Source organism: Columba livia, chromosome 3 (assembly GCF_036013475.1).
Source record: "Columba livia isolate bColLiv1 breed racing homer chromosome 3, bColLiv1.pat.W.v2, whole genome shotgun sequence".
In the NCBI taxonomy this organism is placed as follows: Eukaryota; Metazoa; Chordata; class Aves; order Columbiformes; family Columbidae; genus Columba; species Columba livia.
Genome location: NC_088604.1, coordinates 74,111,592 through 74,133,534, shown reverse-complemented (window position 1 = coordinate 74,133,534; position 21,943 = coordinate 74,111,592). Strand labels below are relative to the sequence as shown.

The window sequence follows — 21,943 nt, the reverse complement described above, 5'->3', positions numbered from 1 at the left end:
ACTTGTTTCTGTTCATTCCAGGTTCCCATCAGTCTTTTTCAAAACTTGCTACTGTCCATTTCTCTCTCTGCCTACTTCCTCTGTACCTTCCCCAACATTCATTTTCCCAATATACACTGATCTCTCTCTAAAGGCTTTCAAAGCCTTCCAACCTCTTCAGTTCCAGTTTCTTATCCTTTCAACAATCTTCCCTGTTACTGAATACTTTGCAAGCTTCATCTAACAACATTTCCAAATTTCTACTTTCTGTTGCCCTCAGTTTCTATTACTTCTCTTGGGGAGGCTGCACCATTTCAGGTGTCAGGCTACCCTGAGAGGCATACGGCTTGTCATCCCCCTGCCTCCTTCCCCCTCCGCCACTTCTAGCAGTGTTTTTTTTTCTATTTTTCTCTCTGTCCTTGCTGCAGTTTAGACACAGGCAAGGCCACACGGACAGGGGAAGCTGAGTTTATCTTACAGCTTGGCACAGGCTTGTAATTTATGTTACAACACAGGCCTGGGATATTTCGCTTTCTTGTTTTTCCATTTAATTCCAGTCATAATACACTTCATATGCAATTCCAATTAGCTCAGTGATAGTTACATTCCCCCGTCCCATTTACCTTTTGCAGATGTCAGAAAAACAGCATATTAAACATAAGTCCATTATTTCTATTTTCCTAGATCCAATTCAGTTCATATTCTAGCCACTTACAAACCACTTTTAAATACAATCTCCCAAGCGCACATCCATCATAACATTTAGTTTGTTCTTTTTCCATGTCTCCGACTGGCACATAAATTCAATACAGATCAGAGTAGGTAGGGTTAGTTCTCAAGTGTCAGGTCTTTAAGTGTTAATTAGTTAATTGTCAATTCCCTGTATCAGTACCAGTCTATTTTTCCCTTCAAACTGAAGGAGCCCAATTACCATTGTTGATCTCTAAGCTTTGACTTTCAATATTCAGCCTAGACCTTTTCATTAAATACAGATGGGGAAGCCAGGGCATTGCGGAGGTTAAGAAATAAGCTGACCTGTCTAGTGTTGAGCATTTCATATTTCAGGATACGGTAGACATGATTTTGATTTGAAAAATGTTAAGCTATGAGCTTTGCAGGGGAAAGATACATGCTAATTTGATCCTGAATGCCTTATTTTATCTGCCTTTATTTCCTTTTGTCTTTCTTGAGGATGTCTAGGCATGTACCTCACAACTAAATAGCAAATTGTTTTAACAGAAGTAGGGACACCTCATATGTTGGAGTAAGCAATATTTTCCCTGTGCCTTATGCACTTAGCAATGTGTAGGTGGTGTTTTGTGCTTCTTTCCATGTTCTGCAGAAGTGATGAACATCCAAGTGCTGAACTTGAAGTAGTTAATGCTAAGGCACTGAACAAACACAGCTTCTGCTGAGGAAATGTAGTCGTCTTGTTTTAGTAATGAGCTTAAAGCATTTCAACATCTGTTTTCAGGGAGGCAAAAGCAGTGTGGGGGATTTTGTTTGCTTGCTTGCTTTCAATCAGGAAGAGGAGCTTTTGATGACTTTAGTATAAAATCAAAAAAGCACAAGCAACTGAGACTTCTATCAAAGAGTGAAGCATGGTTTCCATGCAGTTTAAAACCTGCCCTACTATTACTAGTTCACTTCTAACATTTGACGCTTACCCATCCACTTCAGATCTCATCTGTCTAATACAGGCCTGATCGTACAGATTATAGGAGACTGCTCATGGACAACATGTTTTTATTGATACTTGAGACAGTGTAGTGACAGATTGAGGCTAATGTGGGACTATGGTCTTGCTTTCTACTTTCCTACCAGAAGGCTATATTTTATGTTAAGTTAGAGAGATTGTAGATAGATCTAAATGTGACAGTGGGCTGTATGAATTTAACGGGATCACTGGGATGTGCTCAGACACCTCCACTTGCTGTTGAGATTCTGCCTGTGCATGCGTTGCCTTCTGCCGTTGTACACCAACAGCAGCATTGCCTTCATCACAGGATGTAACCAGTCCATCAGCTGAAAGGTCTTCATCAGCAGGTTTTCTGTGTTGTTTTCTTCCAGTTTATGTCAACCATTTACTGTCAAATTATGTATTTTGAAGTGTTGTTGAAGTGTGCTTCAGTCTTTCTATGTACCTTCCAAATCTCTGCCTGTATGTTGGAGAGGACAATATATGTGTGTATTCTGTAAGCATAAGTATCCCACAGAACAAGAAGGCTAAAAGTCAGCTGCTTGCTTGAAACCTGTGTGTGTATGTGCTGCAGGGTAGAGTTCTTTCTGCCCCAGGAGGTCCATCTTTTTTGGATGAAGTATGCAGCAGGAAATACTGGGAAGGCCCAAATAAACTCTTTTTTGTACCTCAGGAGACTGAAATAATCTACAGGAAATTTTGCTAATTCTCTGCTGATATTGTTTTTCTCTTTTAGGCAATCTTTGGGCCAACTTCACACATTCCATTATGCATTCTTATTGCTTTGGAGATTAAAGGATGATCAGTAGTTGAGCATTCAAGGCTTTCCAGGGGCCCTTTGGCAACGAAAAATGTCTTTGGACAAGTGATGCACTCAAATGGCTGGATGTTCTCTAGTGCAAAATCTGAAAAGGATGGGGAAGTGTTACTACTTTGCCCCTAGCAATTTTTTTTTTCTTTCCCTTCTGTTAGTGCTCTTAACACCTCAGAGACGTGACCTTTTCTCAGTGCTGCCACTTGGGGTAATCTGTTCTTTAAGAAAACATTCCTTGTAGTTGTGTGCCTGGGAAGTGCTGAATATGAAGCTCTACTGGCATGGTGCTGCAGCTGAACAGATAAGGTGTCAGCCTTGACCCAAAAAGCGAAAGGAGGCTTCGCTTGGGTCAAGACTTGATTGAAATGTAAAAAAGAAACAAAAAAAGTGAGGCAGATGATGCTGGTGTGGCCAGCCTAATAACAGGTGATGTTTACACTGTGGTAAGCAGGAAGAAGAGGGGAACCTTGGGAATGCCCATGAGGGAGGAAGGATTTTTTTTACTGGCTTCTATGCCAGTAGTACAAGTTTTGGTCATATTCTAGGTACAACTAGCCTGGCAGAAAAGGTTATCTAGCTTAAGCTTTGGGTGAACATGAGTGTGTGCAGATGAATGTATGAGTCTTGGCACAGAGTGATTACATTAAATTTAACACTGAAGTCAGGAACCTAGAAGTGTGAGCTACTGACAGAAAATGTTTCTCTGCACCTCTTCCCCTCCATGCATCAAATGAGAAATAGTACTTTCCTTTTTCACAAAGCAGCGGAGGTGTAAGTTATTAGTGTAAAATATCTTCATAGAATTTATAGACAATGTTCTTAAGAAGTTTTCTTCCATACATATGTACCGCCTGCTGGCATAGGAGTTGCTGTAAAACAAAGCAGAATATTGATGTGTTTAATCCCAAACTCTGTATCTGGCAGCAGCCGTTAGATAGTACTTGTGAGACAGGGGGAAATAGATTAAAAGTCACCATGTAAGTAGTCCAGTGCTTTGTTACACAGGAGATAAAAATACTTTTATGCTCTTGAAGCAAGCCGAACTAAACTTGCAATTCTTGGCCTAGTTAGCATATCTGCAAATATTACTTCTGCTAAACCATGAATGTTGTTACCTAATACTGCATTATGAAAAGCTCCATAGCTACTTCTTGTTCTGACCAGGTTTCTTGTGTGTCCTCAAAGACCAGTTGCTTTGAACTTCTGTCTGCTCTGCTGCTTGTTTTCTGTCTCTATGTTCCACTTAGGCCATTCTGCCTTTCCCTTCTATTTCTTTATCCTACTCCTAATGTGGTATTTTTGGAAGTGGACTGTTCCAAATTTTGTGATATGCAGTCCTTTTTCTGACTCAATGTCTTTGTAAGACGATCATAGGGAGGTCTGAGAAGGGCAGCATGGATTTTTCTGCTACTCCATTCATACAAAGCCATGTCAGTTCTGGTTGTCATATATTACTGTAATGGAAATGACTGATCACTTTGTAGTGACATGATGATTTATATCATTGCATGATTAATATTTTGTTTCAAATTCTTCCTAATTACATCAAATATGCCAGTTTCTAATATGGGAGAACTTAGTTTGTCAAATACTTAGGAATCTGAAGCTTGTGGACATCTAAAGATGCCTTTCTCCATGAATGAAGATTCAAGCAGAATACTTAAGTCACTAAGAAGAAAATTGGTATTTTTATTGATGAAGGAGACCCTGTTCTTGCAAAATCTCTATTCAAAATAGTTCTGGAGAGTTCAATGGGATTACTCTGAGTCAATGCAGCAAAATGAAGGGAAATATATGACTGAAAACAAGGTTACTTGAATTTCTTTATAGCTGAGGCTGAAAAATTCTGCTTTTCTTTAGATAGGAATAAGGGATGGGATACGAAATGCATGCTTTAGTGAGTCAGACTTGAACACTTAATATAGGTCCAGTTCATATCTTGGTGCTGAAAGAGTGCAGTAAGTCTGCTTCAGGATATATGCATTATGCTTGTGACAGAAGTATATCCACTAAAGCAATAACAAGATATCATCACTTGGTTTTCTTTTTGTTTCTGCCTTAAGTGTGTTTAGACTGACCAAACAGACCTTGAAATATACTGTGAGGTGTTTTTTTTTTTTTTTTTTTTTAAATTTCCCAGTTTGGTAATAAATTAATACTTAAGGAAACATGTAACTACGTTTCTCAAGAATTAAGTGAAGTTCTTAGAAAAAGATGTTAAAACATAAGATTTGTATGCATGTGCTTTTACCTTGAGTGCAGATGCAATGATTCCAAACTTATTCCCTTGATTTGCCCCCTCTAGGACTACCTGGGCATATCGCACTTCCCCAGTTCACTGCTCTTACAGATGTTATGCTATTGCTCTCAGCCTGTGGCATCCACGCTTTGTTCCCCAAAGGCTGAAATGCAATCTTGTAAGTTTGAGCTAAACAGAGTTTTTAAAAATCAAGATGACGTGCACAATATGATCATGTACAACCTTCATATATCTTTTCTGGGAACATGTGTCTGATTGATGAAGGTCTCTGGGTTTTGTAAAGCAAGCATGGTTTGTGCTCTGAATCTGTTGCCCTTGATGTTGGCTCTGGCCTTGCACCTTTTGGCACTATGAAGCTTTTTGGAAGAGCCTGTCTGTCGAGTTAAAGGCAATAAGCATGTCTGTTTCTGCCATGTGTTGCTGGGGGTGGAACAGAGGCAGAACACAAGAACCAGGGACTATGTAGCAGCCAGATACTGTAGCTTCTGATTTCAGGTACATGTCTTACATGACTGACATCACTCCCACTACACTTTTTTTGTGAGCAGTGAATAAAGCCAGTAATCTAGATATTTAATTGCTCAATCTGTAAAGCAGATGAAGCTGCATAATTGATGTTAAAGTTGTTAGCTCAATGTTGACACAGATGTCAAGAAAAGTGTTACTAGTCTACCACAGAAGTAAAAGACTTGCAGCAGTATCTGAATGCACAGCTTTATTTGTGGCTCTGGTTGAGGTCTGATTTTTTTTTTTTTTTTCTCTTTATTATGACCAGTGATTTTGACTCTCTCCTAACCCTACTTGACATTTAGACTTACATGGCAGCTTATTGATGTTAAACAGACCTTGAGGGAGCTGAGATGAGACTGGAGGAGGAACATTGCTTGAGTGTTCGGTTGTAAACTGGCAGAAGAGTTTTTGTTTTTCACTAAAACTTGCTCTGAATTTGTACAACACTGATGCTATGCAAATAAACAGACTTTTTGAGCATGGAATAGAAGAAAAATGCACTTTACACACTGACTATTTGTTCTGAAATGTTGGTGTTTTTTTTTGTCTTTTGTTTTTTGTTTTTTTTTTTTTGTTTGTTTGTTTGTTTGTTTTTTTTTTTTGAAGAGCAGTGATTTATTTAGCAATAACACCTTTCAGAACATGATAATAAAGTTGCCCGAACAAGGTAATGTGCTTGTTTTGACTTCAATTTGAGGAAAATCTAAATCAACATCTGCATAAATCATGGCCTCTACAGCTGTGTATTGGGTGTAATGTGTCACACATGTTATAGTAAGGTTGTAATAGGCTGTGAGAGCTAATGGAGGAGGAAATGGCATCTGAATAAATAAGCTTTCTACAGGCTTCATAGTGAAAAGAAAAAAATTATGAAGCAAATGATAAGACAAATGTTTTTAAGACTGGACAGTATCAGGCTTTGGTGAACTTTAGATATCCTTCTGTTAGCTGTGCTCTGTATTCAGATACCAGCGCTTTGAATTAGGAGGAAAAAAATTGCCAGTTTAGTGGGGTGGGGTTTTTTGTTGTGTTTTTCTGTTTATTTTTTTGTTTGTTTTCCTCCTTCGCCCCCTGTCGTGCCCCCCTCTCCCCCCCGCCAGGTGCCCAGCGGGGTCACTCGGGCGGTGCCGGGCGGGGGGACCGCGCTGCCGTTGCCATAGCAGCGCCCGCCGCCGCCGCAGCATCCTCGGCATCAACTTTCGCCCCTTACTCAAACGCAAGCCGGGGCGGCGGCGGACGGGGGTGCGGGCCGGGGCTGCGGGGCGGCTGCCATTGCTTTGCCCAGCCTCCGCGCCTGCGGAGCGGCCGCGCCCAGCCTGCGGGCTCCCCCGAGGCGCGGCGGCCGCGGACAGGCGCGGAGCCATATTGCCGAGCGGGCGGGGGGTCCCGGGCCGGGCTCCGCCGGGTGACCGGGCGCTGGCTGACACTTCTCTCCTGCTTCCCTCGGCGGCGGCCGCGCTTTCCTTCAGCTTCATCCCGGCTTCTCGCAACCGTCGGGCAGCATGCCGATCGCCCACTTACTGGAGCTATGGAAAGGGATAGAGGTGGAGCCCATGGAGACAGAGGTGAGCGCGGCGGGGGATGCGGACGGCTGCAGCGGGGCTGCCAGCCCCCGCCATGCCCTTCCCGCCGGGAAACCACCTCGGTGCTGCACCGAATCTCTTGAAGTGGGGTTGTGTTGAGAATCCCTTGCCCCCTCTGCTCGCTCCTGGGGACGGGGAGAGAGGCTCGACTCGGAAACCTGTTGCCCCACAGCCGGAGCAGTTTGGAGCAGAGGGGAGCGGGGGTGTCTGGCGGCCGGTGCGGGCTGCCCTCCTGCCCACTCCTGCACCCAGATTGGGTCGGGACCATCCTCCGGGGGGCTGGGGTGTCTGTAAGGGAAGGGTCGTGTAAAACAGATAGAAACCTGCAAGGTGGGCTGAATAGGACTTAGGCTCACCTTTAAACATGAAGTATATGATCTCTAATTTGAGGCTAGGATAGCTGCGTGGTCCTTGCTTCTGTTTTGACTTCTGAGCTTTCTTGTGTTTTAGCATCAGCACAAAATTGTCAGACCCCCACCCGTTACCTCAAAGCACAAGACTGTGCTTTCAGGATCATACTGGAAACACAACACTGTAATAACAACTGGGTGCCATCTCACCCGTGCTCACAATTCGTCTTGTAGAATGTTTGCTACCTGCAATTTTAGACTCTCTTGTGTCAAAGGCAGAGCAGTTTCCTGAGTATTTTGGGGAGTTCTTGAGCAGTGCAATAAAAACCAAGTATTTCTGGTCAACTGTTTCCAGCACAAGATGAGTGAAACTTGTGAGGCGTGAAGGTTTTGTGTTTATTTTTTAACATTCACCCGTGCCCCGTCTCCAACCCTGGCTCTTCGATCCAACTACTGTAGCAGTGTTTTGGGGAGAGGAGCAGAGGGGAGTGTAACTTAAGCACCCAGGTTACAGGGAACACAAAGCACTTTTCTCAAAAGAGAAGGTGCTAAACTGTGGAAGAGGTTTAATGCGAAGTGTTTGTTTATATATTTAAGTGATATGGCAGAAGTGATATTATAATGTGTTATAGCAGCATAGCTCATTCTGGAGTCTGTAGGTTAAGAATGAGTTTGCAGGGCTTGCAGAGATTGATATCAGTCAGAATACACTTCAGTCATCGCTTAGATGGCTTTTTCTGCCATCAGTTTATCGGAAAAACTTCTTAGATCATAGGGTAAGCTTCTGCACTGAGACCAGATGTCCATTGTTCGAGATGACAGGTTTCTGTTGTTGCCTCTTCTGTTGGTAAAGGACCACTTAGACCTTTCTTCCAGAAGAGACCATGTGTGTCTCCTTGCCAAGTGTAACCAACCCATTACAAAGCTGGTTAATCAGATCTTTGGTTTTGTTTGTCTACTCCAAGTGTTTTCTGTTTGTTTTTTCCTGCTTTAAGCAATACCATGACTATGAACTATACTGTTCTATTACTCCTGTCCAGATTTCGCTTACAAAAAGTTTACAGAGGGTTAAGGAATTACAGGCATACACTTTTGCAGTTTAGATAAGAACAACAGATAGAGCACCGTTTATTGTCTTATTGCCATCTCCAAGCACATTAAAGATATGGTATAGCACTTAACCCTTTAAAATCATGCTGTAGATAGAATTCCTAATGTACTGTTTGCTCACATCTGGTTAAGGTATATAGAAATTTTGTCTCTTGTGGGCTATTGTCCAAGAAGACCAGTCTTTTTTTTTTTCAAACAGTGGTGACATTTGGTCTTTAATGAGCTGAACGTGGCTTAAATACTAGTGATTGGGCTGCTTTGAGGGAGCTGTCACGGGCTCTGAATCTTTGTGGGATAAAATGTTTTCATGATTGTCTGCAAGTTATTCTTTTTCACAGAAGCCTTTTGCAGTTAGTAGACAAGGAGGGAGACAGTTGTTTTGTTTGTTTGTTTTTGTGCATATGGACCTCTTTCTCCTCACCTTCCTTAATGCCAAAGAACCTTTTAAAGTAGAGTCATTTATGAGTGCCTGTGCACGACTTGGGTGAATGACTTGCAGATATTAAAGACAGTGTTTATAGTAAATCAATCACTTGATAAGGAAGAGTGCATTGAGGGCATGTTCTATATTCTGTTTATATAAAGGAAGATTAGAACAAAATCCTGCTTCTTCCACCTGTTGACTCAGGAGGTCATTAACTGTGTCTGACAAGTAAGCAGGAAAACTGGGATATTTGCTGAGTCTAGAATTTCTTTGTGGGTAGGCAAAGTTATTGATCCCTCTCAAGCTGAATGGATGAGGTAGTGAACTACAGCCTTGGGAATATTTTCCTGAGGAAGGGCTGTGTGATCAAGCTCCATGTAGTCTTCTGACCTAAAATGTTTTCCAAAGGGTTCATCACTTAACAGATTTCAACTGAGCACCCATTAAATGACAAAAAGCAGTTGAGTGCTTAGAAATCTTGATCCTGTGTATATATATTCTCTCTTTTCAGCAATAAATACTGTTCCAGTTCTTTAGTTTATTAATTAATAACCTTGCTCAGTTATTTGTTCTTGTGCAATTTCTATGACAAGTCTGGCTTTGAGCAATTTTAATAGCACCAGTGTGCTCTTGCTTTCTCCTGTATCTCTTAGCATTTTATATATCTTGGAGAAAGCAATTCCTTATGGATTCAAAGATTAATCTACCTGTGCCGAGTGTGAAGAATTGAACATGCCTGCCACAGTACTGTGAATTTGGACTTAACTGACTAAAAGTAAACTGACTATTTTGTGCTAGAACTTGGCTTAGAACTGTGTCTTTCTCAGTAATTTATGTATTATAAGACTTTTTTCCTCTCTCTTCTCCTTCTTGTTCACTAGCCTGTGGCAGAAGATGCTGCCCCGGATGATGAACCTGTAAAAGAGGTAAATATGTTTATTCATGGATCACACAAATGTTAGGAAATTATCATTGTATAATCTTCTGCCTTCATGGAAGCAAATTGTCTCTGGTACTTCTTCTCTACGTGCTTCTAGCCCTGAAGATGCAAAACCAACCTGGTTTTTGGTCTCTAATACAAGGTCAAGTGAAAAAAGGAAGAACAGATTTGTTCAACTGCAGGTTACAGAGTTTTATTTTACGGGTATTATCTTTGTGATCGTTTTCTAAGAATAAACCCAAAACTTCTTGAGGCATATGGATCTCCTGCAGAGAAGATTTTGTAATGACCTCCAAAAGAGTAGCTGTCATAACAGTGCTTGTGAATTATGCTTGATGAGTTAATTGCAAATACTATTAAATTTTGAATTCATTCCTGTTTGTCCGCTAGGCTGATTCTTCATCCAGAGCTCTTTCCTTCAAGTCAATCTATTGTTTGCATTATTGTAGCATTGTATTATTGTGATAATTCTGCACCCCCCCAAGCCCCCAAAAAAACCCAACAAAAAACAACAACAACAAAAAAAACCCATAAAAAACATAAACCAAAAAACCAAAACAAACCTGAAAACCAACCAACCAAAACACACACAAAAAAAACCTAAACCTACTCAAAACCACAATTCTTGCCTCAGAGTGTTTAACTGCCAAATAGAAGAGATGAGTGATATGAAGATAGAAAATGGGTGAGAACAAATTAGCATTCACTAGTATGATCAGCTGAGGACAAAGCCTGCCTGTAAAACTGGCTGCTGCTGGTCCCAGATGTCAGTACAAGGTGCTGCTGGTTAGTGTTGAGTAAACCAATGTGTGCTTGAAAGATTGTCAGTCTCCTGAACTTAAAAAGTGAAGGAGACTGAATTCCTTCAGACCTGAAGGGAGACTGAAGACACTTGACTAAACAGCCACTTTTGAACATGCCAAGCTTCCAAGTATCTATTATTCCTTGAAAATCCAAACTTACCTTTGATGTTTAGTTTTCAGCGCAGGGGTATATTTTTGTTACTTTCTGCTATGTTAAAGGAATATTTTTAATCCCTCTGATAGAAAGGAAGAATTCTTCTTCATTTTGAGCTCTGTGAAATGGATGCACATTCCAAATGTAATTTCTTCTTTTCCATTTCTTAAAAAGAACTAAATTACTCTTCAAAGAGCTTGGGGCTGAAATCAATTGCAGGTAACTGGGCTTATCACATTATTTTTGAGGAGATTGTTGAAGATTAAATTTCTGGTTTGTGGGTTTGGGTTATAAGGTTGTTTTGTTTTTGTTTTTGTTTTTTCTTTTTAAGATAGACTTCATTTCCTAAATGAATTTAAACCTAGTTGATTTTCATTAGGGATGCATCTTATAAATCTCAAGTTGTAAATTTGGCAGAAAAAAATTGCATGTAATAATGACTTGCATAGAAATCCCTGTGTTCACTCATTTTCTAATGTGTTTATTGCTGTAAATATTACAATTTGCAGTTTTGTATCTGTAATTGCATTTACCTCTCTGTATGTCTACTTCTGCCTCAGTAAGGCAATTGCAGCGTCTGTATGCCATATGTGGGAGTGTACACTTGTACATTATAAAACGTGTACACGGTGATCGCTAACAACTCATTGTCAGTGAAATATCACTGCCCAGTATAGAAGTACCCTCAGCCTTTTCTTTATATGCCTTCATTATGCAGTTATGCAGAAAAATACAATAAGAAAAACTGACTTTTTCACCTTTACTGTGCTGCTGTCGTGTTATTTCAGCACTTTATGGGCTTAGTCTGAAAGCCTGTTCTGTTTCTATGAAGTTTGCATTCTGCTGGTGGTATTGTAGGAAAGAATGGTCTACCATTCTTGTGACTTACTGAGCTGTACTGTACCCAAGCCCAAAGCCATTTTTTTCAGGTAACATTAAAGCATGACTTCAGGGATGAATTTAAGTCATGTAATGCAATGGATCACATTTGCTCAAAGGATGTTCTTGTAAATAATCTGCTTTAGGTTATGTTGGTCTCCTGCTGTTTTTCCTATCCTGTGTATAGTATAGACAAATGAGATGGTGGCAAAATGCATTATAAAAATGACACTTTTTTTTTTTTTTCTGAGGTGTCACTTTGCTGCTGATGGACAAGTTCTTTAAATGTCTTGGAGGGCATAAATCAACAGGATTGTTGGATAAAGCAAGTGTTTCCAAGGCATATATTTGTCGCAGAGCAGTGTGTGTCAGTTCTGCTCTAGAGTTGTCACCTAGATTACTCAGGATTGCTATCATCAAGGTGTTCCCCTAGAAGGTCTTCCCAACACTATGAACCCTGTTTGTCCTGCCACAAATGTGAGCAAGTTAAATGATGGGAATATCCTTAAATCATCCTCATAGAATCATAGAAGCTGATTTTGGAAGGTGCCTCTGGAGATCCTCTAGTCCAACCCCAGACATCAGCACAACTACCTGGTGTATCAGCTACTCATCCCTGTTTTGTAACATTTACAAACTTGTAGTGTGTGTATTCTGTCCAATTGTACAGGCCATTAGTGAAGATGTTGAACAATACTGGACCCAGTATTGACCACTGGGGTGTGCCACTCATGATTGGTTTCCAGCTGGTCTTCATGCTGACCACAACCCTTTGAGTAGGGCAGTTAAGTTTTTGATTCATTTTGCTGTTTGCTTATCTAGTCAATACTTGATCCATTTGTCTGAGATGATGATATGAGAGACAATTTAAAAAGCCTTACTTAAGTTCAAAACACTCACCACTCTGCCCTCATCCACCAAAATAGTTATCTCTTCATAGAAAGCTGCCAGGTTGTTTAACCACAACTTTCTTGTTAACAAATCTATGCTGACTACTCCAAATCATCTGCTTGTCATTCATGTTTGGGACTTCTTTCCAGAAGGATTTGCTTCATCACCTTTCCAGGGATCAGGGTGAGGCTGACTGGCTTGCAATTCCCTGGTTCCTACTTCTTAAAGGTAGGAGTTATGTTTTGCATTCTTCTCTCCTAATTGCCATGAGTCTTCAGAGTATTGAGGGTGGCCTCACAATGACATCAGCCAGCTCCCTCACCCCTCATGGATACCATGCCCACAGGTTTGTGTTTTGTTTTGTTTGGGTTTTTTGTTCATTTTGTGTTGTTTGGTTGTTGTTTGTGTGGTTTTTTTTGTTTGTTTGTTTGTTTTTTATGTCCAGTTTGCTTACATGTTTCCCAACTTGATTCTTCTCCACTGAGGACAAATTTTTCTCACCTGTCTTGTGGGCTTGGGATTCCCAAAGGCCTGTGTTACCAGAGAAGGCCAAGGCAAAGGTGGCATTTGCTACTTTGATCTTCTTGTATCCTTTATCATCATATCCCCTTCCCCATTCAGCAGCAGGACCAAAGGTATTCCTTTTGCTGCTTATGTATGTGTAGCAACCTTTCTTGTTGCCCTCCACGTCACTTGCCAGATTCAATTGCAGATGGTCTTTGTCTCCTCAGACACCATCACAACATGCTTGGATAGTCTCTGTATTCTTCCTTGTAACTTCTCTGTGGTTTCTCCTCTCAGATGCTTCACTTTCATATCTGAGTTTTATCAGAGGCTCCTTGTTCATCCATGCAGGTCTCCTGCTGCCTTTGTGTGATTTCCTGTTGGTCACGGTGGCCAAAACTTTGAGCTTGATGGCGGTGATCCTTGAAAATTAACCAACTTACCTGGACGCCTCTTCCTTCTGGGGTCATCTTCCACGGGATTTTTCCAAGCAGGTGCCTGAAGAGCACAAAGTGTGAATGACTGAAGTCCAGGGTTCTGATTCTGCTTTTTGCTTTGTTCTTTCCTCTCAGGATATTGAGCTCCTCCTTTTTGTTGTAACTGCAACCAAGATTACCCTTGAACTTCATATTCATGACCGGTTCTTCCTTGTTTGTAAGGATCAGGTCTAGCAGAACAACTTCACTCATCAGCTCCTGGATCACCCTGTGTCAGGAAGTGCATTCATCAGTGCAGAAATCTCCTGGATTGCTTGCATGCTTTCAGAAGATAACAGGGTGAATTAAGTGGATCCTTTAAGGATCAGGGCCTGTACATGTAAGGGTTCTTCCAGCTGTCTGAAGGAGGCCTTTGCTTCTTGGTCAAATTGTCTGTAACAGGTGCCTACCACAGCACTGAGGCACATCTATGCTGGTGTAATGCTGAACCACCAGCAATGGTCTCTCTTTCAAAGGTGTTAGGGTAGTATTCAACTGCAGTGACAATGGAGAATGTTTCCAGGCTGTTTGTTGTGATCATCACTAGGATTATCCCAAAACAGCTTAACCAGTGTATGCAAGTACTAGAGTTGCTGGTATATCACTTCACTTCTCTGACAGAAAAAAAAAAAGGGCAGCTAACTTAAGGCAGGTCAGAATGTTCTGGTTTGCCATTCAGAGAGTTGCTTTGGTTGCAAAATTTGAGAGGTGGTGGTTGGTTTGTGGGGGATTTTTTTCTTTCTTTTTTTTCAGTAGTACCTGGCAAGTTTTCCCTTGTGCCTCCATCTTCAGTTGATCAGAGGTCTTGATACACCTGTTGGACTGTTCAGTCCATTATAAAACTAAATGTATGTTGTGGATGATTTTTCATGGTAATCATAATAACTGTGTAGAAAAGCAAAAATGTCTACACCTCAGTGGTTAAGCTTACAGGTCACAGGTTTAGTATGTGTATTGAGGATCTACAGAACAGAACAACTGTATATTTCTCTGCTGCTTCATGAGTTGTGTTTTGGTTGTTGGCAGCCACCACAGAACACATGCTTTTTCTGGGACAGGATATTATTAAAAAGAATGACTGTAGTTTCCCAGTTATTTGGATCTGTATATGTGCCTTTCTTTCTTTATTTTTTTTTTTATAGATACACACATAAAAATCTGTCTTCTATAAAAGCTTTCCTCTAAAATAAACCCAAAAAACAACAACGAAAAACCACACCATCAGAATTAAGGAACCATGTTTAAAAAACAAAATAAAAAATAATGAAAAATTAGCTTTTTACCAAGCAATGCATTGTCATCACAATAAATGAGTAATTGTGAGTCCAGATATTATGCTACACAGTTATCTAAATCAGATGCATACAAATCTCTCCAGGGTGACTTGTTTCTTGCTATAAAGATACTGAGGGAGCTCAAATGTAGGTCCTTACCTGATTACCAGAAAATTATGACCTTGAATAGATCCTTATGAAATCATGCTGGCGATGTATTTAAGAAACAAATTATAGGTGTTTTCTCCTTTCTGCAGTTCTTCTTTGAAAACAGGTTACACTACCTATGTAATGTTCTACCTTAAGTAAGTTTTAAAAATTGTAAATGTCAAGTACTTAGCTCTTTTGATAGATTTGGTAGGTAATAACTTTGTAAATTGACTTTTAAGAAATTGATATTTTTTGATATTTGGTGAGTTAATCCACAGTGCCTATCTTCTAATGCTTCTTGCCTTTTTTTTTTTTTTTTTTTTAAACTAAATAACTGCCATTTGTTTTGGAATGAAATTGATCAGGCAACCAACAGAATATCGGTTTCTGCTGAACTTCATGCAAAATAGTGTGTATAGAAGTGTGTCCTTGATGCAGATGAACGATTATTCCACCATTGACTTTGTGGGGATAGAATGTGAGAGGGGACAGCTGGGGTGATGGAATGAGGTGTTTCCTCTTCCTATTGCACCCCAGAGCCTCTGAGCACTGGAGAGAAAGCTGACAGGACAACAGCTGTGCTGCCCTCTTTGAAAGGTTTTTTGTTACTTCAGATTCTTTATAAATTGACTTCCTGTTGTCACTGTCCTCATCAGCTGAATGAGGACAGACATAGGGGAGATAACAATATGAAAAGAAAAGCTGGTTTATTTGTTACTTAGATATTTTTCCTTCTCTTCCCCCTTCAATTCATACAGAAAACTACAAGTGGTGTAGGCAGTGTGTAGAAAAAGTTATTACACAAACTGAAAGAATTGTGACATTTGAATAAGATATCATTAAACTCAATGTTTAAGTTTGTTTAGCTTTGGTTTCTAGATATTTTCACTGCACAATCTCTGCTACTTGTTTGAATTACTGCTTTCAGACAGTGTGGTGGTGTGGCTCAGATGCAACAGAAACAGGATAACAGCATTTAAAAAAAACTACTGAAAAAGTCTGTGAACCTTGTTCAGGGTTTCTCAGCCCCTCTGGCTTTATGCAGCCATTGTTAAGATGCTGATCATCTATGGTGAGTGGCAACCTGCATAGAAACGATTTTCTCCACGGCCAAAGGTTGACAGATCCTGTTTCTCAGGAACCTTGGTCTTCAAGAACCAAACGTTGACTTGGGTTCAACATCTATTGAGACCCTAGTTGAGGAGGTGATGGGTTTTTAGCTGGTGGAGAAGGTAGGTGACAATTACAATGGATAGCAGAGATTTCCTTAATAAAGATAACAACTGATCCTCACTCCCAGTGAAGTGACTCTTACATGTGTTGGCCATGATAATCTTGAGCACTTAATGAATGAGGACTTTGCTGTGGTGGTGATCACACCTCTGCTCCTGGGGCAGTACTGATGTGGTGGGGTGGTGGTGTAACTTGCAGAGTTTGGGGATAATGCACGAGAGGACTGTGTTTGCTGATTTTTTTTTCTGGTTGTATCTGTTGGATTTTTAAGTTTCTAGTGTTTAGCTATAGAACAAACAACTAACCAAGCAAAAAAACCCAACAGTTGCTACTGAGCAAGTATCATACTGAATGGGGAAAAGAAGTTCTGACAAAGTATATCAAAGATGTAAAATACCTCACAAATTTAGGTTGCTTGATTTTGAACAAGGGTTATGAAGAAAAATGAAATTTTATCTGGGGAAAACTGTTCCTTCATGAAAATGAACTTGTTCCATAACGGCAGTTGGTGCCCAAGAGTGTGCTGGTTGTGAGTGAATTGTGTCATCAGGAGATATGAGTCACTTGGCAGACAGTAAAGTCAAGGATGAATTGTTTCCCTGATGAGTATGGTGTCTCCTAGAGAACTGTTTTTGTTTTTAAGTGGAAACAAACCACAATTTACATATGATTACAACTCTAGGGTGAGACTATCCATTTTGTCCTCATAGCTATGAGCTGAAAGTAAATTGTTTTCTCTTTTCCCTAGCTTATTCTAGTTTTCTTGGTCTGTCTAGTGTTGTGGGGTTGGTTTTTTTTTTCCTTTCCTAAGAACACAGTATTTCTTGTAGAAATAAGAATTCTTCCTTTGAATCCTCTTATCTCCTTTTGCACTACTTCCAAGGTTTATAAATAACTTTCCCTAAAGAAAAAGTGATGTGGCAAAGAAGCAAGATGAGCAGTGCTGCTTCTCTGGAAAGAAAAAGCCTTCCTCTGACTGCATTCTTTCAAAGATTTGATGGCAAAAATCAGAAGGTAGCTCTGCCATCTATGACCAAAATAAATAAAAATATATTCTCAAATGGATGTGATGAGATGCAGAATTATGTTGTCATTGTAGATGTCAAGAATTAAGCTTCCATTTAGAAGTAGTTATGTGCTTCAGGGTGCAATTTACTTTATCCAAGACCTGACTAGTTTTCCCCGTTGACTGAAAAGGAAGCTTTCAGTGATGAATTAGTCTGGCTGTGTTTGAACAAATGAGTAAAACCCAGGACCTCTACAAGTTTGTAGGACATCTGAACAGTATGTGTGCATGCTTATTACGCTCAAGGTTTTACAAAAATTATGTTGAAAATGAAAATGGTGTGAGAAATATGTAGTATGTTTTTTTTGTTCCTGCTCTAAATATCCTTTGGAAGGTAAGGGGGAAGGCCAATTATGCCATAAGTACCTGTATGCTTAAAAACCAGCAGGTGTTTTGTTTCATTTGGCCAGTTATTTTTGACAGGTGGCCAGGAAATTTATGTTGTATAAATACCTCTATGGAAGACAGAGGGTTGCATCAATACCAGAGAAGTATGGGACTGAATATAAACATCTGATGTCAAACATTGCAGGTAGGTGTTTGTACTGTATTTTCTATGTGAAGCTAACTGCAAGTTCCTGGCTTCAACATAGAATTTCTTGAATATCTAAGTTGCTTGAAGTGTAGGTATCATGATCAAATGACCTCTTTGTAATTATATGAAGATAAACCCTTATGTCTTCTAAATAGTTTTATGCTGCATGTGAGTGAGTAGCCTAGTAAATAATAAATTCTGACTCTGTTTAGACCTGTCTCATCCAAAATGGGCTTGGATTTCTTGATTGCTATTTTGTCTATTATTGTAGCTGTATTCTCTCCCTTTTAATTGCTATGTTGGTGTGAAGTCAGTAATTAGAATGATTACTAGGTTCTAGTCTGGTCTGGGATTCGTCTTTTTGTTACCAGACTCTGAAAAGAAAAGGAGAAGGAAAGCATAGCATGTGCTAATGAAAAATCATGTGTATGATGAATGGTTAAATTACAGTCCATCCCTTTCATTGATGCTTTGTGTTATTCATGGTGCTTTGTGTTTTAAATGTGGTGTTTAAGCAAGTTTAGTCAAATTTAGACACTTCAATAAATAGCCTGATCCTTTTGTACATGGTACCAATCACAGTTCTCACCTCCAGTAGTAGGGAACTGGGGGGTTCTTAACAGTTAGTAATGTAAAACTTTTAAACCTTTTTAGTCCAATTCTCAGTTCTAATACATTTAGTTGTATGTTTTATGGAAGAAAATATTCCAAACAGAACAATAAGTAATACAGTACTGCTAAAATGCTGATACATTCTTGTACATGAAAGTGGAGTGGATTGCTTGCAGGTATGTGCATTTTCCTCTATAAAGTCTTGTGAGAGACCTTTCTTGTACAGCAGCTTTTAACACAATTTGCTTTATTAATCTATTTTTTTTTTTCTTGAGACTAAAGGTTATAAGTCACCATTCCTATAAAGGGAGCTGATACAAAGCAATTAAACTGTGAAAGTCATGTCATGGTTATGTCAGTGAGCTTCCTCTCAGTGTCTGTCATTTGAAAACTGTTTCTGACTTATACAGAAGTGTACCTGTGAATTTCCACATCCCATAATGTGCCTGAGGGCTGTGTTACAGGCTATGGTGCTGGTAGTCAAATGTGCAGAGCACCCTGCTTGGAATGCTGCAGCTGTGGTCTTGAAAAATACTCTGAGCATTCTGCCCAGCTGAACAGGAAAAGAACAGTAAGGGGTGTGTGTTTATATATATATGTGTGTGTGTGTGTGTATATATATATATATATATATAAAGTTTTTTTATATGTACACCCACATGTACTTACTTATGCTTTTAGCTAAAAAATATGCCTTGGAAATATTTGGTCTATTCATCTCCTTTCAAGTAATTTTGGGATGCTTCTTAGAAGGGGGAGAGTAAAAGGAGAAGGAGGGTTGACTTGTGTTCCTAAAATCAAAGCTAGCAATAGGTATTGCTTACTACTCCCCAGCCTCTGAAGCGCAGGATTCCTTACTGCATCTGCGACACTTGGATCTCTGAGGTGACACCTATCTAAATAAAGCCTGTCTAGCAGCACTGCAGAGGAACTGGTTTCAGACATGGGGATCATGGAGTCAATCCAGAGGGAAGTTTTCCTTGAGCAGCCTCCTTTGGTCTGTTCTGTGTGTCAGCATGCAGCATGATCCGGAAGTAGCCTTGGTTCCTTGGCCCTGCGGGTTCCAAGCGAGGACAGAGCTCCATCCCAGTTTGGCTGTTTGCTGGGTGGTTTGATTCACAGAGAGGTGTGTTTGGGAGTTCTTTCACAAACAACTGTCTAGGTTCTACACAGATGCATAAATGATCTCTTGCATGGTTAACAACCAAATACTTGGAGAAGATAATGGCAAAGCTGAATACCTAAGCCTGATATGTATAATGATGTTAACTTTTAGGGGAAAGCTGAAGGAGTACTGATTTCCTTTAAATTTGATAGAGTTGCTGTAGACTAGTACTAGGTGTACAAAGCACTTCTGACCCATAGAAAGGAGTCAGAAGATCAGTCAGGGCAGGAGAATGTAGTGTGTGTGTCTGGGTTTACTTCTATATCTAATTACTTTATCTTCTTAAATTTCCTGGTGTCAGTTTCCCCAGCATGGCATGTAGTTTTATCACACTCATACAGGAAGGTGACCCTGAAAGTCCACAACACGCCTCTGGGAAAAATTTCTTCTTCTGGAAACGGTGTTTGAGAAACAATCTTTTTGCAGATATCGACAGGTTTCTGTGAGTGACAGTCCTGTTGAGTGAGTGGGAGATTAACAAGGATTAGAGATCTGAATAGTGTTTGTCACTTTGCAGTATATCGCTAGCTATTTACAGAAGCAAACTAAGATAAGTGATCAAATCCTTTAAACAACTGAATCTGATAGGCAGCAAATACTGAGCACAATGCCAAAATAAGATGACTTGATATCCAGGCCGGATGCATATCTCATGTAAGATCTTATTGTGGATGAAAAGATGTGACATGATGCCAGTCTTCCTCTTATTTACTGTTTTGAATCAGGCTTGGTTTAAGATTGTGTGGGAAGTTTTGGTATCTGATAGCTGTGCAGAAGTTTGGTGTTATTATATTCGAAGTGTGGCTGAAGAATTAATTTATTTTTTTTTTTTCTACAGAAGTTACTCTTCAGCACTAGTGGCAATGCACTCTATCATTTCCCAGTGTTAGCAAGAGATTTTGACAATGTAAGGCTTGCTGGCTAAGGACAAAGTGTGTAGAGCTACTTGCCACTTTCCCAATCATCATTTTGCTGTTATGTCAGTAAGAAAGATACAGTTATATGTTGCAGCTTTGCTGTCACTTCTGTAACTGTATTAATTCCTTATTTGTGATAGCAGTCTTACTAGCAGTGCAATGGAAAAGAAATAGGAAAAATGTGAGAAATGTTACTGTTCTATACTAACAACATGTGTGAATATTGCCTTTACTGCACCAACCTTGTAACTTGAGCGTGGGTGCAAGTAGTAAGTGGAAGTAATTCAGTTTGCATCTTCTGGTGTTTGACAGTGTCCCTGAACTTGGGGCCCTGTTGTCAACATGGAAAGCTAGGCAATCTGCAGATACACACAATGATAACAGAAGGGCTGCACAAATAGCACTGCAGCTACTTCAGACATTTCAAACTGTGAGAAAGCAAAGGACAATGACTGTACTTCTGATTCCTTGCAACAAACTAGTGGTGTGTATACATGGGGTTTTTTCACTTGCTATTGCTCTTAAGTTTTCTAGGGCATGATGGCAAATGATTTGTAGCTCAGCATGTTATGGATGTTCTTTGGATCCTTCTAAACTAAATGTCCATTGCACAGTTTCCTGTGGTCTTGCAGGATCTCAGATGCCAGAGGTCTCTCTTCTGTGTTCTTGTTTACTTCAGCTGATTGTCACCAGCAGTTGGAATGGGCAACCCATGAACAACAGCACAGTGTACATATTTGCTTTTGTTTTTTGTTTTTTGTTTTAGCACCAGGACTATGCTGTGTAAATTTGATCTCTTTATATCAGTACTTTAGCTCAGCACTGCATCTTAAGGTATATTCTTGTTATGTAAAGCAATTCAGGATACTGCCATGTCTTGTGGCATGTAAAAGAGGGTCACAAATAACAATAAATATGGTAACCACTGAGTAAATGCAGACCTGTGCACAATGATGATGCAAAACTTCATGCCCAAGACACAAACCACAACCTCTTCCTGGTAGTCTTTGGCCTTGATGTGCCATCCCTTATTGGAGATCTCTTTGTAGAAAACACTAAAAGGGAGAGCAGTAGGTAAGTGTTGCAGCATGAGCTGACAACATACTGAGGATTAGAAGAGGGCTTAATGGCAATACCTCTACTAGCACTGGTTAGTTTAGCATCTGTGCTTCAATTTATGGCAATTTTTTTTTTCTTCCTGTCCACAGTATGCATGCCTATGAAGCAGGATGTTTTCTTCTGAATTCCTGCTATAGTAATTTTTCAGATCTAGGAGTAAGCAGTTAAGTTTTTGCTTTGCTTTGAGTTTGCTCCTGTGATCTAGCTTCCATGATTCATACTCCTGCTTGCCAACTGGAGTTAGTGTAAGGCTTAATTAAATGTGTAAAACATTTTGAACTTACTGAGTCATTTTCCTGAAATATGGTTTGTCATGCTGTGTGTAGCTGGCAGACTTGCACACCTTTTGGGTTCTCAGAGCCAGCTTTAAATAAATAATTGGCTTTGAGTGTGGAGGTGGGTGGGATATTTGGTGTACATACTGTCAGCCTTGAAGTAACTGTGTAAAAATAATAATTTAAAAGTGCCCAAGAGTAATGGATGTTTACTTAGTGTG

The 21,943-nt window shown here is 40.0% G+C and overlaps 1 protein-coding gene across 7 annotated transcripts in view; it reads left to right on the top strand.

Moving 5' to 3' along the window:
• RPS6KA2 (ribosomal protein S6 kinase A2) overlaps positions 1–21,943 on the top strand; it is a 309,958-nt gene that overhangs the window by 9,985 nt on the left and 278,030 nt on the right. For 2 of the 7 annotated variants that reach the window (XM_065057603.1, XM_065057604.1), the window contains exon 2: positions 9,611–9,655. The exons of 2 other annotated variants lie outside the window; for them this stretch is intronic. Coding sequence is in view for 2 of the 5 variants with exons in the window: in XM_065057598.1 (XP_064913670.1) it covers positions 6,765–6,827; positions 9,611–9,655 (108 nt within the window). In the remaining 3 variants the exon portion in view is untranslated. Of the gene's footprint in view, positions 1–5,855; positions 6,828–9,610 lie in introns of those variants that run through there. 3 more of the 7 variants (XM_065057598.1, XM_065057602.1, XM_065057600.1) reach the window with 3 other exon arrangements.